The sequence below is a fragment of the Myripristis murdjan genome, chromosome 17 (genome assembly GCF_902150065.1).
Source record: "Myripristis murdjan chromosome 17, fMyrMur1.1, whole genome shotgun sequence".
In the NCBI taxonomy this organism is placed as follows: Eukaryota; Metazoa; Chordata; class Actinopteri; order Holocentriformes; family Holocentridae; genus Myripristis; species Myripristis murdjan.
The window spans coordinates 8,638,859-8,655,261 of NC_043996.1; the positions used below are offsets into that span (position 1 = coordinate 8,638,859).

Here is a 16,403-nt window from a genome sequence, read left to right on the forward strand (position 1 = left end):
TGCACTTATAAAGCTGAATGTTTTACTGTGTGATATTCGTCTATTGCCCATACTGCGCTGTCTTCACACATTTTATGTGACATCCTATTGTCCCTGAAGAGTGTGTGTGACTGGATGTAATTATGTTACTGTTGCTGAAATTTTTTAGCATCAGAGTCACCAAGACCTGCTCACACCAAAATTAAACTCCAGTTATTAATTACTGTGAAACTGCACTTTAAATTATAAGAAATCCAAGTACAGCTCAAGTTATTCCACATATTTCCATCTCAGCCCTCTTCTAGACTTATCAGGTAGCATACAATGGGTCATCTTTGTCAGGATGCCCTACAAATTTCTCTGAATGGCCTATGCAGCATCATCCAACTGTTTCGTACACAAATCATTGCAAAGGGTGATTTACAGTCCAGTACATCTTCCGTTACATTGCTATGGCCTCCAGTGAGCCAACAGCCACATGCCGAGCGGAGTCAGATGGAGTCAGAACTACTTGCTTTGTGTGTGGTTTATATAAAATCCTATGTAGAGTTCCTAATGATATCAGGGTGACTGGAGAGGTGAAGCACGGGATCTTAAATTTAAATTTTCAGCTGTAGAGTAACCTATTTACCTAATGAAGCAGTGGTGTTTGTAAGGGCCCCCATCCGCGTAGTCCTTGCCCTCTTAACATTACTTATGCCCTGTATCCAGCATGAATTCTGATATTTTTATCCTCCTATCATTTTAATTTTTCCTATCATCGCATTATAAAAGAGTGCACAGCTCATCACGATAGTGCTAAGGAATTTATAATTAAATAATACATATTAATAATATATATATATATATATATATATATATATATATATATATATATATATATATAAAAGGATAAATCTGTTTCTCACCCGCAGAACATCTGGATGTTGTAGAGTGTTGGGTCATCCTCTAGAGGGGCCAGCTGCTGGAGACACAGCTGCTCACAGCCTCCATTGAAGCCGTCGGAGCAGTCGATGCCGATGTGGTGATCGTAGCATCCGGTTCCATCCTTCATGGGGCTCAGGCCTGGGGGGCACTGTGGTAGCAATAAGAGTTCATAAATTACTAATACTCAGATATACAGATTTGAACTCCATTGAGGATCACCTTCTGAGGGATGCCTTAACAGTGACAAACAACCACATTAAGACTACTTCCCTCTCCCCAGCTGAGACAGCCAAAAAAACAAAAAAAGAAAAAAAGAAAACAACACAAAAACAAAATAATAGCATCTGTGCCACAGAGAGTATAAAGTCAGATTTCTGTTCCAGTTAATGCAGCCTTGGTGAACACTGTGCTTGGTATGTGAATCTGTACTAGGAAAGCTTTTAATGTAACAACTGAACAGCATTATTAGGCTACAACAGAGGAGAAACCTCTGAACCAAAGCCTAATCCTTTCATCTATGGATAAACTGAGTTCAGACAGACAGAAACACAGACTGTCAGACAGACAGACAGACAGACAGACAGACAGACAGACAGACGATGTGAGGATTGCTGTGTGTTTAAATTTCAATTTACATAAAATCCAATACAAATTGTGTTTATATTTGATATGTGAAATGAAACCCTTTATTTGTGAAATGTGTGGATTTCCAGGGCAGGAAGCATCTCTTCATCTAGACCAAAAGAGATATATTTCATATGCTAATTGAATTGTGGCACAGATAAGCTGGCAGAAACTAATCACAAATGACTCCAAATTGTGAAGTTTTACAGAGCCGTGGACAACTTTCTCATTGAAATGCACTCTGAGTTTGGATGAATTTACAAAAGAGCCGAGAGACCTAACTTCACCCCGGCTCCCTTATTTTATAAAGTCTCCTCCAGTGTTTCCCAAGCAATTTTTTCAGAGGCCTGTCAAGCCAAATTCACATTATGTTTTCTATCAGCTATTGCTTCAAAAGGAACTTTGATGGAGTGCATTTTAACAAGGCACTTCTACCTCTAGAACAGTGACAAGGCAGTCCGTTACCTCCAAGCTTCAAGTGATCAGCCGGCAGCTCATTTTATTATTCAGGCCTGCCTTCTCATCATGAAGCACCCTTTAGATGTGGTGTCCAGGTGGTTCCATCATGGGTTTGGTGGAGCCATAAGTTCTCTCTCATTTTTTGCCTATGTCCACTTCACACCATCTGATATAGCTAAATAAATAAATAAGCAAATAACTACATAAAAATTGTATAAAAGAGTCTCCAGTTGTCATGAATCAATGCCTTTTATTCTTCATCTTTTTGAGATCTTGACATCTTGTATGAAATGTAATGGTTTCTATTTGCTTCAGGATTGGCTTGAGATGTAAATATCTCACAAACCACCACAGAAAAATATAGTTTGTCTGAAGCACCACCATACATTCATATACTGTATTTACAGTAACTGAAAGACCTGGTGTTAGCATGTGGCACCAAGCCATCCCCATGCACAGAGCGGTCAGCCTGAGGAACGATGAAGGATCCTGTATATTAACAACTAACTCTATGTCCTGTTTCAAAATGAAAACCTAGGCCTAAAACTGAATTCACATACCTTATTTTACACTTTTTGATCTTGCTCAGTTGCTGTTTGTGAACATGAGCAGATCTCTTGAAAGGATTAACACCAGAGAATCAAAACCAACATTGATATACAACCTGGATCTGCTCTATGAGCAGTACATGAAACACTGACTGTACAGACCCATGCCAATATTTGAGTGTTTACATCCAAGGGAGCTGTTTTTCACACTCACACTATAATTCACAGAAGCAGTTCTGACAGGAAAAAAAAACACTGGCTACTGCGGGCATGTCCGCAAAGTCAGCAGCCCATTCACTGGCAATGGCACAGGAGTAGGACTTGTTTTTTTGGAGATATCATCAAGAACACTGCGGCTGCCATCTTTATAGCTTAGAGAGAGACTTTTTCTTGTTACTAAATCCATTGTGTAATAAACAGGCAATTAATTAGGCAACAAGTCTGCATGCTGCATGGTTTAAAAATGACAGATGTTGTACATAAGCTGGATCTCCACTGGTAAAGTTGTGCTGCATTAAGGCCTGTTTGTATTCATTGAAGTTCAGCTCTCTTACAAGCAGTAATGACTTGCCAAAGCATGTGCAAGCTGCCACACAGTGTCATTTACATACACTTATCAGCCAACCAGTCAATTCAGCAACCTCTGGCCTTCATATTTTAGGTTGCTTCATTCCGTGTTGGCACGCTGAAGAATAGATGCACCAGGCGACCACTGCTGCCAAACATGGCAGTGGCTAGTGCCTCAGGTGCACTTCACAGTTAGTACACACACATGCATGACAGAAAGCAAAGGTGTTTAAGTCTCTGAGTCAATTCTGAAAAAACTGTCAGCTAAAGACTCAAGTAGGATCTGTAACCTCTGCTGAATTGAATTCCTATACAATTTATTTCAGTGAACAGAATTTTCTTAATATAACACAACTAGTTAGTGTTACCATTAGTTTATTGCTGTTATGCTTACAATCTGTTTTAGATGATGAGTAGTGACAGAACAGTAGCTTAACCTGTTGACAGGGCCATTTTCATTTTCAAATTGTCAGATCTGAATTTTCAAAGAGGCCATGCTATGACAGAGGACAAATCCATAGCATTGCACTGGCTCTGCTGTATAAAGCAAAGAGCTCTGGAATGACCAGTACAGATTTTTTTTACAGCACCAGTACAGGATGGGGCCACATGTTGAATGAGGAAGCCCTTGTCTTGTTCCCTGGATATAGTGATATTGATTTTGTCGTTCAGCTATGGGCCAGTGTGACAACTGATTTATCACCTGTAATGCAAAGAGCATGGTACATTGAATCTCCTAACTCATTTGAGGCACGGAGTCTTTAAATCACAGGGACTGCATGCAATCAATGGATGTGTGGAAACGTGGTGTAGCTGAGAGGAACTCGTGTATTGATGGGTTGCTGTACTATAGCTGGCCAGCCACAGATAACTCTGGTTATTGACTGCCATAATAGGCTTCTGACAAGCTGGAATAGTGATAACTCTGGGCCATTTTCCAGCCGTCCATAGGATAATAATCATTAAGAATATGTGCCTGCCAGAATCTTTGTCTGTGGATTGTTATCACTTGAGATTTCTACAAATCTGGTCTATAAGCCTGGGTAAATCTTTAGTAATCCTCAGTATAAAACTACTTCCCAAGTGAACAGCCCCCAAATCCTTCAAAATTTCATCTGATTAAAAACTTCTCACTGTTGTTTTGTTTGTAACAGCGGGTCTGTTGCTGTGAAAAGTTTAATAAAGAAAATGACTCAGGATGACTGTCATGATAAGAAGATAATCCAGATTAGTATTTTGTGTGGTACACATATGCCTGGAGTCAGTTCAGGTGTCTTCTGTGATTTTTCTTCTAGGTAAAGATCAACTATTTCAAACAAAATAATGGCATTGTGCTGACGTGAATCCAAGAAAATCACCTTGTGATCATGATTTTAGATTATACAATTTCCCCCTTGGCTGGAATTTTTTTTTTCAATTTTGTATTATTATTATTATTATTATTATTATTATTATTATTATTATCATTATTATTTTCATATAGTTGATCTTGTATATGATAATATCCAACTTTGTATATCATGTCTGAGCAATTATAATTAGTTATCCCTTGGAGTTTTGCATCTCATAGCATTTTAAAACTTTGAAAAGGTTGAGAACCACAGCTCTGGGCTTTGCTATAAATTAATCTTTCCAGATTAAACAGAATGCCAACTTTTGAATCCTGTCTCCATTTCACACCACTCACACATTATATGGAGGTCAGCAAAGCTCTGTGGGCTCTGATCTCCTGTTTCTAAAGCATATAAAGCAGCTTGAGGTGCAAAATATGAATGCAGCTAAATAAAGTGTCTGGCGCTGTGGGTTCAGTTGTGAAACAGATAAGCATGTTTTCAGACTGGTTAGACAAGCTTCTATGTTGTTTCTTGCTGCAGGTCAAAGTGCTACGCGGCACAAAGCAAAACGCTTTAAATGATTTCAATAGCTGCAACTGTGTGTGGACAGGCTGACAGCCTCACACTATTGAAAAGACTTCCATAGTTCTCAGTTGTGAACTCTCAACCTCACAATGTCAGGGCAGACAGTCACCATAATACCGTCCAATATTCTGCATTACAAGACTGTAAAATAGCTACTTTCCACTGTTGGATCAAGTGGTACTATCCTGGCTAATGTCTGTTACAGTGCTGGTGGATTTATGATTGATGCTGTTACTTGACCTAAAAATTATCCCTGACTAGATGAAAGGATCACATAAACGCTGGTGAAACTGACTGACATGAATTATCAGCATGTCCCATTTAACCTTGCTAGACCCTGTATATTTCATATGAGAATGATGAAGCAGCCACTAGCTAACAACCATCCACTAGTACTAACAAAAAGGTTATTTGAAAGCAAAATAATCATTAATCACATTAATCTTAGGCAATTTAACAGGAAACTGGACAGTGAGTGGATGTGCTGTGTGCCCTGCTGTAGAAGAAGCTAGCAGTACTAAATGTGCTCTGGAAAACCCCTTGAACCACCATGCCTTTTAATCCTGTTTCTTAATGGAGATAAATTCCTGCAGTGCTTTTGAGGCTTAAGGGAATCAGCACTGTGCCATTGCCAAACAGCAACAAATCCCTGCGAGAGAGTTGGATAAGCTATGCACTCTTCAAATGTGTCTGATAGGCAGATTGGCGAAGGGCTACAAAGATTGAGGACTTATACAGCAAGCTAATGCTTTTCATATCTGTCATAAAGGTATTAATCGTTCTTCAAAGGGTCATAATCAGGAAGTTAGAAAGGATCCTGATGAATTAAACTGGCTCACTGAGAACATACTTATGGGGAAAACCACTGAATTGAAGAGAAATCACACTTTCTTACTGCTGAGTATGATTTGGTACATTCAAAATAGTTAATGTTGGGCTCACCTAATGTAAATCTAGAAAATGAAGAACCAAGACTCGAATCAGTGTTTATGATGGACGGTCTATATCTACTTTACGCCACTGAATAAGAGACATTAATATATTTCATATATCAAAACATTTAACTGCTGCAATATTGCCAGTCAGATAAAGTTTATAGAGTGATAGCACCCTATCTGCCACAGTCACCTTCTCCATCTTTTCCAAGCTGCTCCCTATAGAGTTGGAAATCAGAAGGACATCACAAATCAGGGCAAACTCTTCTTTTCCTTTATTTCATGCTATGAATGGACAATAATCAAAGCAATACAGAAGAACCTTAATTATCCTCTGATGGAATGACCTCCATTTCTTTTTTCTTTCTTTTTTGACTGTCCAGTAGCCTACAATACAGTAGCCTGCCAATCTAATTTGGTTGCCATTACAGTGTTGTTTACCAGTAAATCAGTCTATTATTCATTGGTTAATTTGTTCCTGTGTATGTTTGCATGCTGCTGCCACAAGTGATTTCATTTTGTCACAAAGTGCTTACAAAGTGCTTGCTGTTTTACTGTCAGGTGTACTGTGTATCTGTTATATAGGACCTAATGTTTGTGTTGGCTTAAAGGCTATTTGTTCTCCAGTAAAAGAGTCAATTATTCATTGGTCATTTTGTTCCTGCATGCGTGTGTGTGGACCACAGCCCAAAGTGTCCCAAAGGGTTTGTAGACAACTTTAATTTTAATGCTCGGTCTACATATTTGTTATGTGGTTTAAAGTGTTTGGAAACACATTAATAATATATTTCATTAAACAGTATTTTTCTGCATGTTGCAATTTCAGCTATCTGAAACACGTTCATTCCTGAGATGCTCAGATAATCGAGGGTCAACTCATTTTTGGAGTGCCTGAACATTGGGGGGGACTTGTACCTCTCAATGTATATTGGCGTTACAGCCTTGGGTTAACTCTACTGCCAATTTTTGTTATCATTATTATTATTAGAATTATTATTTTGTTGGTATCTTTGGAGGTAGAGAGTCATTACCTTGATGTTTCTGCACTATCCTTCCCAGGGAACACCTGTCAATCATACATGTTTTTCCTTGGATTTTCTGTAGGTGGTGCACTTTTCCTTGTCTCTGAAGTAACTGTGGCTGTCGCTTCTTATGTTAACCACCTGGTTCTCTTCTTTTAATTCCAAATAAAACATCTCCAGCTGTTGTTGCTGCTGGAGCCATAAACTCATCTCTCCCTGCACACCAGAAAAATCCACACTAACACCAGGCGGTTAGAACAGGAAATGTAAAAGCTTTTATGAAGCGGCTTCATGATGATCAATAGATGATAATAGATAATAGAGTAGCAAAGAAGACGTATATTTTGTACTTTATTTCATAGGGACTAATGACCAAGAAACCCTTGATCATTGGTATCATGGGAATATGGACCTGGTATAAAAGCATCTGTGTATTTTATTTATTTATTTATCTAATAATTCAAATAATGGTCCAACCTGTTTCAAGTGTACGCAGATTGTTAACCCAAGGATACTGAGTGTGAAATACATCAAATAGGGACTGTTACAATAGAGACTTAAAAGGTTTTTTCCACACTGTAGAGAGAAGTTTTGTGTTAAATTAAAAAAAAGGAAACCCATGTATTCTGAAAGGGTCTGTTTCAGAAATCACATTTGTAGTTTAAAAAATGACTTGAGCCTCTGCAGAGACAAAGTTTCCTGCTGCACAGGCCTGTGTGATGAAAAGCAGCTAAAGAGAACTAAAGACCTCTCCTAGAGGGAACGTTCATATTTTCATATTTTTCTTTTGGATTACTGATCCCTGGAGCTACTGGCGCATTGTGAGTCTGTCTGAATCTGCAGCATTTAATCTCAAAACAATAATCCCCGAAAAGTCAAAGTAATTATTGTGGTCAAACATCGTATACAAACTTGTCCTATGAAGGGGCGCCAATTTACTGAACTTTACAGATGAAATGTTAAAGTGTAACATTTTCTACTGTGTAATAATGTGTGGTCTCGACAGATTTGTTGGAGGGATACTGTGATATTTTGAATTTCAGTGTGTTCATTTTTTGACTTGTAACTTCTATTGCTTGCCAAAGAAATGCCTTGTTACTGTTGCTTTCAGAAAGACAAACAGCACACAAGCTTCATTTCCACTGAGTGCCAAGTGTCTGGTGGAGTTTGAGTTGAAGTTTTGTGATCTAATAAGAAGGGATTGCTCCTTATTGTTGTCTGCAGCAACTCTTTGACCTGTGAGGAACCAGGCTCTGCAGCAGGATAATTTGAGGTCACCAAGCCAGAGAGAAGCGCTGGTCATGGTTTGCCGCATTAGACACATCAGATGGCCTCTGGTGGACCACTGACAAACAAGCAGTGGCATCTCACAGCTGCTCACTGCATTTAAGGGAACAATGAACTGAGTATTGATTTTTTTCATTGGATAGGCGTCAAATAGAGCTGAAAATTATCCAGTTTTGAACATCTCATCAGCCTTTTTTAAACAGTAAATCACACAATTGATATATCATCTAATCAATTTACCAGTTTAATTAATAGACTTAATGATAAAATTCAGAACCTAAACTGTGGCAATCATGAGGCAGTGGGCCGGCAACCAGACAGCCGACCTGCTGGCTTCATCAGCAAGATAAAACATTGAGGGCCTTTTCCAAATTTAGTGGGAACATGTGTCCATCTTAATATTTGAGGATTTTAGCACTGACCTATTTAACCCGTCTAAACAGAAAATACCTTCTGATTTGCTGGGTTCAATATAAGGTACTGGCCTATATCCACTAAACACTACACCTAGTGGACTAACCAGTACTTGGACCACACTAACTGATAATATTTTCAGAAATGTAGAAGAGAATACCATTCAAAATGGGTTGTTAATACAAATGGCTGAAATGTAAAGCTTTAGTTGAGTTGAAAACTTACTAGATCTGAAGCTAGTTGTGCAGCCAGAAACAGACTATTACCTGAAATCTGCAAAAGCTGTTTGTTATGATGATTGATTGAAGAGAATTTAAGTCTAAACATCATTTTGCTCATACAAAGTAAAAGCAGATGAGTACTTCAGTATGTGGAGTAAAACTGTAATTCGCTGAAGAATGACTTAAAATGCTGTGTGCATGTTTTTTTCCCCTTTAAGAAAATGTATGGGAAAAAAAATCAATGGGACAATATGAATTTTTTGAGTAATGTTTATGCATAAGATATCTGTCATTGATTTTGTTTGATTGTGCGGTTGCTGAAGTGTTTGATTATAGGAAAAGGTTGTTAAAAAATATGAACAAAAATAATTGGCAGACCATCTATATTTATGTTACGTATTTATGTAATTTTATTATTAAGATAGAGACAGGTAACAGTTTAATATATATATATATACACTATATTACCAAAAGTATTCGCTCACCCATTCAAATGATCAGAATCAGGTGTCCTAATCACTTGGCCTGGCCACAGGTGTATAAAATCAAGCACTCAGGCATGCAGACTGTGAAACAAGACATTTGTGAAAGAATGGGCCGCTCTCAGGAGCTCAGTGAATTCCAGCGTGGAACTGTCATAGGATGCCACCTGTGCAACAAATCCAGTCGCGAAATTTCCTCGCTCCTAAATATTCCACAGTCAACTGTCAGCTCTATTATAACAAAATGGAAGCGTTTGGGAACAACAGCAACTCAGCAACGAAGTGGTAGGCCACGTAAAGTGACGGAGAGGGGTCAGCGGATGCTGAAGCGCATAGTGCAAAGAGGTCGCCGACTTTCTGCACAGTCAATTGCTACAGAGCTACAAACTTCATGTGACCTTCAGATTAGCCCAAGTACAGTACGCAGAGAGCTTCATGGAATGGGTTTCCATGGCCGAGCAGCTGCAGCCAAGCCACACATCACCAAGTGCAATGCAAAGCGTCGGATGCAATGGTGTAAAGCACGCCGCCACTGGCCTCTAGAGCAGTGGAGACGTGTTCTCTGGAGTGATGAATCACGCTTTTCCATCTGGCAATCTGATGGACGAGTCTGGGTTTGGAGGTTGCCAGGAGAACGGTACATTTCAGACTGCATTGTGCCGACTGTGAAATTTGGTGGAGGAGGAATTATGGTGTGGGGTTGTTTTTCAGGAGCTGGGCTTGGCCCCTTAGTTCCAGTGAAAGGAACTTTGAATGCTTCAGGATACCAAAACATTTTGGACAATTCCATGCTCCCAACCTTGTGGGAACAGTTTGGAGCGGGCCCCTTCCTCTTCCAACATGACTGTGCACCAGTGCACAAAGCAAGGTCCATAAAGACATGGATGACAGAGTCTGGTGTGGATGAACTTGACTGGCCTGCACAGAGTCCTGACCTGAACCCGATAGAACACCTTTGGGATGAATTAGAGCGGAGACTGAGAGCCAGGCCTTCTCGACCAACATCAGTGTGTGACCTCACCAATGCGCTTTTGGAAGAATGGTCAAAAATTCCTATAAACACTCTCCTCAACCTTGTGGACAGTCTTCCCAGAAGAGTTGAAGCTGTAATAGCTGCAAAAGGTGGACCGACATCATATTGAACTCTATGGGTTAGGAATGGGATGGCACTTCAGTTCATAGTATGAGTAAAGGCAGGTGAGCGAATACTTTTGGTAATATAGTGTATATATATATATATATATATATATATATATATATATATATATATATATATATACATATATTATTTATTTATTTATTTTTATTGTGCCTGCTCCTTTTCAGTCATAGAAGATGTATATTTAAGGTATAATTAGGGAATCTGTTGTGTATTTTTTTTTTTTTTTTTTTGTAATTGTGCACAGAAATGAGAAAAATAAGCAATGAACAAATGAAAGAATTAATCTTTAGCCAAGAGCCATTTATAAGGTTAGCAAATACCAAAATTAATAAAACAAAACAAAATTACAACAAAAACAGGGAGAAAAATAATTAGGAGAGCTGGAGTGACAGAAGGGATTGAGTCACCCTCGAAACTTGCCAAGAAACCAGCCGAGAGTAAGCTCGACATCACCAAAGCTCTCCAGAGCACCAGTGCAGCACATAAGGACAGGCGAGGGGTCAGCCCCGAGAGCTGTGGGCTGATGATAGAAGCTGTGGAGGCGGCTTCCCTGGAGGGGGCAGCCACAGACCCTGAAGAGGAGGCATGCTTTTTTTTTTTTTTTTTTTTTTTTCCATTTCCCAGTTGATTCCACTGTCATATCAGTTCACTCTGCCTTTGATGCATGATGGTTCTCTGCTCTAATTTGTAGTTTCGTGCTCTGCAGCTCTGTCCCCACAATCAAATCTCTCAATCCCCAGGAAAAAAAAATCTTGTGAGTGAAACTTTTAAGTAAGTCAACCTGGGATTTTTTTTTTAAATAAGCGCTGTAACTCTTAAGGATTTACAGGGAGAACTTCTTTTCTCTGTGTAGGGGAGACCGGGGATGGTTGTAACAAAGGGATAGTTGTAACACTCTCAGTTTGACCAATCAGAAACGAGCTGTGGTGATGTCCTCAATACAGTCCATGCCCACTTACAAATTGAGCTCACTGGTGAAGCCTCATGTCTCTGAGTTGAAAGCTGTCAGAGCTGTCAACGATTTTTCAGGTAAGAAAGTAAAAAAATTTCATCACAAATATTTTTTGCATAGTGTCCATTGTGTTGTAGATACAATTGTTTCACTTACATAAGCTCAAGTAGCAATTTCTCTTGTTTAATTTGATGTGTTGCATTAGTGCCAGCTTTGAAGCTAAATGCTAAAAACGGTTAGCTTTTTAATGGCTGCCTGGCATGGGGAGGGTTGTAACTGTTCTGGATCAGATGGAAGTGTGGATCAGATGTCAGCATTGTAGATTTTGGGCCCATGAAGCCTGCACCCCAGGCAAGGACAACTACATTTGCCACAACTGCCTGTCAAATTAAACATATGTATTATGACTTAGGCAGTTTGCTTAGTTAACAGTTACTTACCTAAGTACCTACTAAGTACTAAGTACCTTAAAAACACACTGTTCAAAAGTGGTTTGTTGATTGTTCCACAGATCTCCAAGTGTTCAAATGCTTTTTCATATTAACCTGTTTCAGGCTACAAAACACACACAACACACACCAGTTTATACTTTATTATTCTTTATTTTCTTTATTTTATATTATATAAAATTATATATATATATATATATACATATACATATATATATATATATATGTATATATATTGTATTGTATTTAACTTAAATTTAAGTTAACTTTAAATTTAACTTTTTATTTATTTTATTATTATTTTTTTTTTGTAGTCTTACAAGTTTATGGTTCCTTCTTTATTATTCATTAAAGTGCTTCCATACATTTATTAGTGTGGATCTTTTTTTAGCATAATAATTTAATTGTTACATCCATCCTCAAGTAGTGTTACAACTCACCCCGGTACTGGGGTAGGTTGTAACAACATACCTCTTTGTATTTGACATTAATTTACATAATCTGTGATTGTGTAGTAGAAGTCCAAGTGTATGTCATTTATAGCAGACAAATATGGGTACCACATGTCAAAATTTGAGATCTCGAGCACAAAGAGTTACATTTGCTCAAACAAAAAGTGTTACTATCTTCCCCGGTCTCCCCTATTGCTCCATATGATGCTTAGCCCTCTTCCGATCTAAAAGCGTTGATTGACTTTAATATAGAGCCTAATATGACCTAATCATTTGCCAAACAGAAATAAACTGTTTTCCACAAGCATCATACAATCAAAAAAAATCAAGCATTGAGCTGGGAGTAAAATATTGGTCCAAAGAAAATATTATTTGGTCAAGTAATTAGGACACCAAATGAATAGCATATCACATGTTTTTCCCTTTGCATTTTGGTTTTACACTGATATCATATAGTACAGGATAGGATATACTCCCAAAAAGGGAAATATGTTTTAGACTCAGAAATCATTGCACTTTAACAAACAGACTACACAGTAATAATGCACAGCAGCAAATACACAATACATAGACACATGAACAGTCAAGCCTTTGTTATATAAGTGAGAGCATAAGTCATTTCAAATGAAATTCCCAGAGTAAAGAAGAAGAAGAAAAGAAAAGGCATACCACTTTGTATTTTTTGAAAACTGAAAATTGAAAACTTTGTAAAACATTTAGCACCTCTGTGAAATCCAAGCTATACATCATTATTCAACTTAGCCACCACTTGAGGCTTGCATGGCTAATTATGACAAAAAACACACTGAATGCATATTTCATGCACTTTAAGAGCAAAATAAGTTTTTCTCATGGTACTTTGAAACATGTTTCATTTTCTCTTCTCCCCCGTGGATTTGGATTTTGCTCTACAATTTTCCCATAAAAGGAAGCCCATGTTGAATCCAGTGACCACTTACAGCTTCAGCACGCCATCTCAAACCACTGGTGCTACTTAACAAGCTGTTTAAGTTAGATACCAAGTCCGAAATAAACTCTTTGAAGAAAGAGAGATGTCTGTATGCGTGCAAGGGAATGTTTTTCTTGATGATTCGTAAGGCTAAGATCCTATGACTGCTGTTGAGATATGACAGTGTCATTTTCAAAACACAATCAACATAATGTCCTCATCCTTTCAAGTTTCCTCAATAATTTGAATGTTTTCTAATCTGTTTTTTCAGTGCTTTACACTTTAAACAAATTTACTTAAATTGCATCACAGTCAGCAGAAACAGTCAACACTATCAACACTCAATCAAAAGCATTTTCACACATATGATTACTTGTGTGCCTTCAGAACATTAGTAATGGGAGCGATAAAGAGTTTAAATAGGAGGTAAACACCATGGTTTGGAATAAGCAGATAGTCCACAGCCAAGCAGACGTGCATATTGTCACAGAGACGTTCAACTAATTACAGAAATCAAAAACAAACATTTTTTCCCCCCCCTAACTAAATGTTGACACATTTCACACAGCTATCACTTCAGGAAAGAAGCCATGATGTCGAGAATTTGTACAAGCAATACAACCATGGGCAACCAACTTGTGTACATGAGATAAAGCTTAGTGTGTGTGTGAGTGTGGGTCGGAGGAATACAGCAAGACAGGAGAGGAGTGCGGCCATGAGAATGTTTTCCAAGCAGTCTATGAAAGATTCAGTGAGCTGACTTCATTGTGCTTTCTTTTAAACATTTAAAGTGGCAATCAATGAGCTCCCAGTTTTCTTTTGTTTCTTATTTTGTCTCCATCTTTGATGCTAAACTCTGCTGAGTCTAAATTGCTGCATTTTTTTTCTGCACTGCACAGATCAACTGTCAGTCAAGCTGAGTGGGTGATACTGTGACATAATTTTTTCCTTGGGGTTTCTGTTAATGAAGTTCATCTTCTGAAAGGTGCTCATGTTAACTACCCAGTTCTTCCAAATAAACTGCTGTTGCCTCTGTTGGAAACACATTACTTCCTGTGAGCCTTAAGGTTTTCCCCTGGAAAGAGCTACCAGACACCAGGTCTTAACAAGAGCAAATGTCCAAGCTCTCATGAACTGTACACAGGATGAACCACTACTATGTTATATCAATCAGTGGTAGCAGCAAGACAAACATGTTATTAATTATTATATCATCATAATCTATTTTCACCATTTTCACTCCATATGATGTTTGTAACATTTATTCTCTAAGGCTGCAGAAGATAGAGGAATGACAGCTGTAGGCCTGGCTGGACCACACAGTGGGGTTCAATAGCTGGACCTTTCTATTGTTGAGGGAGCCTGTGGAGGTCCACTTGTTGCTAGAGGTGGGTGATATTTCAAGGTATTGTTGCAGTGACAATATTAATGACAATATGACAAAAAAGGTTATAATTTATTTGTAATTGCAGCAACACACAACTGCACCAAAATAAGTGTTGTAAGTGTTAATAGTTTAATGTCAACATGGAAGTAACACAGCTTCCCTGCAAATATTCAGTAAAAACTAAGTGGCACTTAAATCATCATAAATCATCATTTGGGTCCTCACTTTCTAAACAAAACAGGTGACCTTCAGTGTCTGTATGGTGTTCATGGATACTTGGGATTTGCTACTTCCACATCTCACTTTGCTGCACAATGTTATCAACATGAGGATTTAGACAAGGATGGAATTCATCATGGAAATGTTGCCAAAAATAATGCTTGTTTTAAGTTCAGTGTCTACACTAATTTAGTTTACTCTTACAACAAGCTAGCATTAGCTATTAAGCTGCAAATCTGCCTGATTGCTAGCTTACACGGCTTACATAATACAATATTCTGGTTTGTTGTCTGTCTGACCTTTAAACCAAACCATTTCCACAAAAGTGAAGTTGCTCTCTTTGTTTTAGTGAACTCCTGTAAAGTGCAGCTGGCAGCAGTGTTGCTTTCACTTTCATTAGTTTTGTTGCTGCTGTTCTTAACATTATGAACTATGAAGTGCATAACATTATGCACCTCAGTACATCAACACGCTGCAGTATCATGAATAACAAATTTTTGTGGGACAAATTTTTATCAGAGAAAAAAATGCCATTATCATCACAAACAATATAAAGTGGAACACTGGTTGCTGATACGAAGACAGGCAAGGACCAAAAGGAAAATGTGTGGCAATATGAAAAAGTCTGCTTTAACAATTGTGGATATATGGGTGGATATATGGGAGACGTTTCCAAAATACAGATGACAGTATAAGCATTATTGCTATGGCCTTGCCTGCATCACAAGGACATCTAATATGAAATCAATGTGTTTAACATATGCGGCTGAACCGCTATTTGCAATAATTTAAAGCAATTCCCATGTTTTACAAAATAAAGCACTGACCAGTAGTTCACCTTAAACATAAATAAAGGCCTTGAAGCATGACCTTACATTATCAAAGTTTTGAAGCTCCCAAAAGCACATGTTCTTCAAAATTTCAATAGGTATAAACACATATATGCAATTGACTAAATGCTTTTTTATCTGTTGTTTGAGTCTAAATACACCCACCCATGCCCGAACACGCACACATACACACACACATAAATCCCATGACCTAAGGAGAGAAACATCAGTAGTGACAATCTAATGTGCTCCTATTCCACTCCAGGGCTGAGGTCTAGCTATATCTCTGCCAGGTATTGACTCCACTCAACACTGCTTAGTGTCCCAAAATGTGATCCAAGTCAAGATTGGTCTTTGCTGCCGAAGGGGAACTGCGTCAATACAAAGTGGTGAGAAGAACTGCTTTGGCCAGCAACATACAGTGTCATTCAGAATTAATACTGAAATACCACTGGTTCTGGCTAAAATATTTGACTGTTCCAAGCAATATTTGAGGTAGCAGCTGGGCTATTTATCACTCGGGTCACCAGATAAAACACAAAGATGAAAACAAAAGAAAATGGAAATTGAATCGAAACTGGCCATCAAAATGAGCAAGAACCTAATAGAGAGAACTTCA

At 38.2% G+C, this 16,403-nt stretch overlaps 1 protein-coding gene across 2 annotated transcripts in view; it reads right to left on the minus strand.

Annotated features, from left to right (window-relative positions):
• astn1 (astrotactin 1) overlaps positions 1–16,403 on the minus strand; it is a 378,530-nt gene that overhangs the window by 212,495 nt on the left and 149,632 nt on the right. For both annotated transcript variants that reach the window (XM_030073613.1, XM_030073612.1), the window contains exon 13: positions 888–1,054. In XM_030073613.1, the coding sequence (XP_029929473.1) occupies positions 888–1,054 (167 nt within the window). The remainder of the gene's footprint in view (positions 1–887; positions 1,055–16,403) is intronic.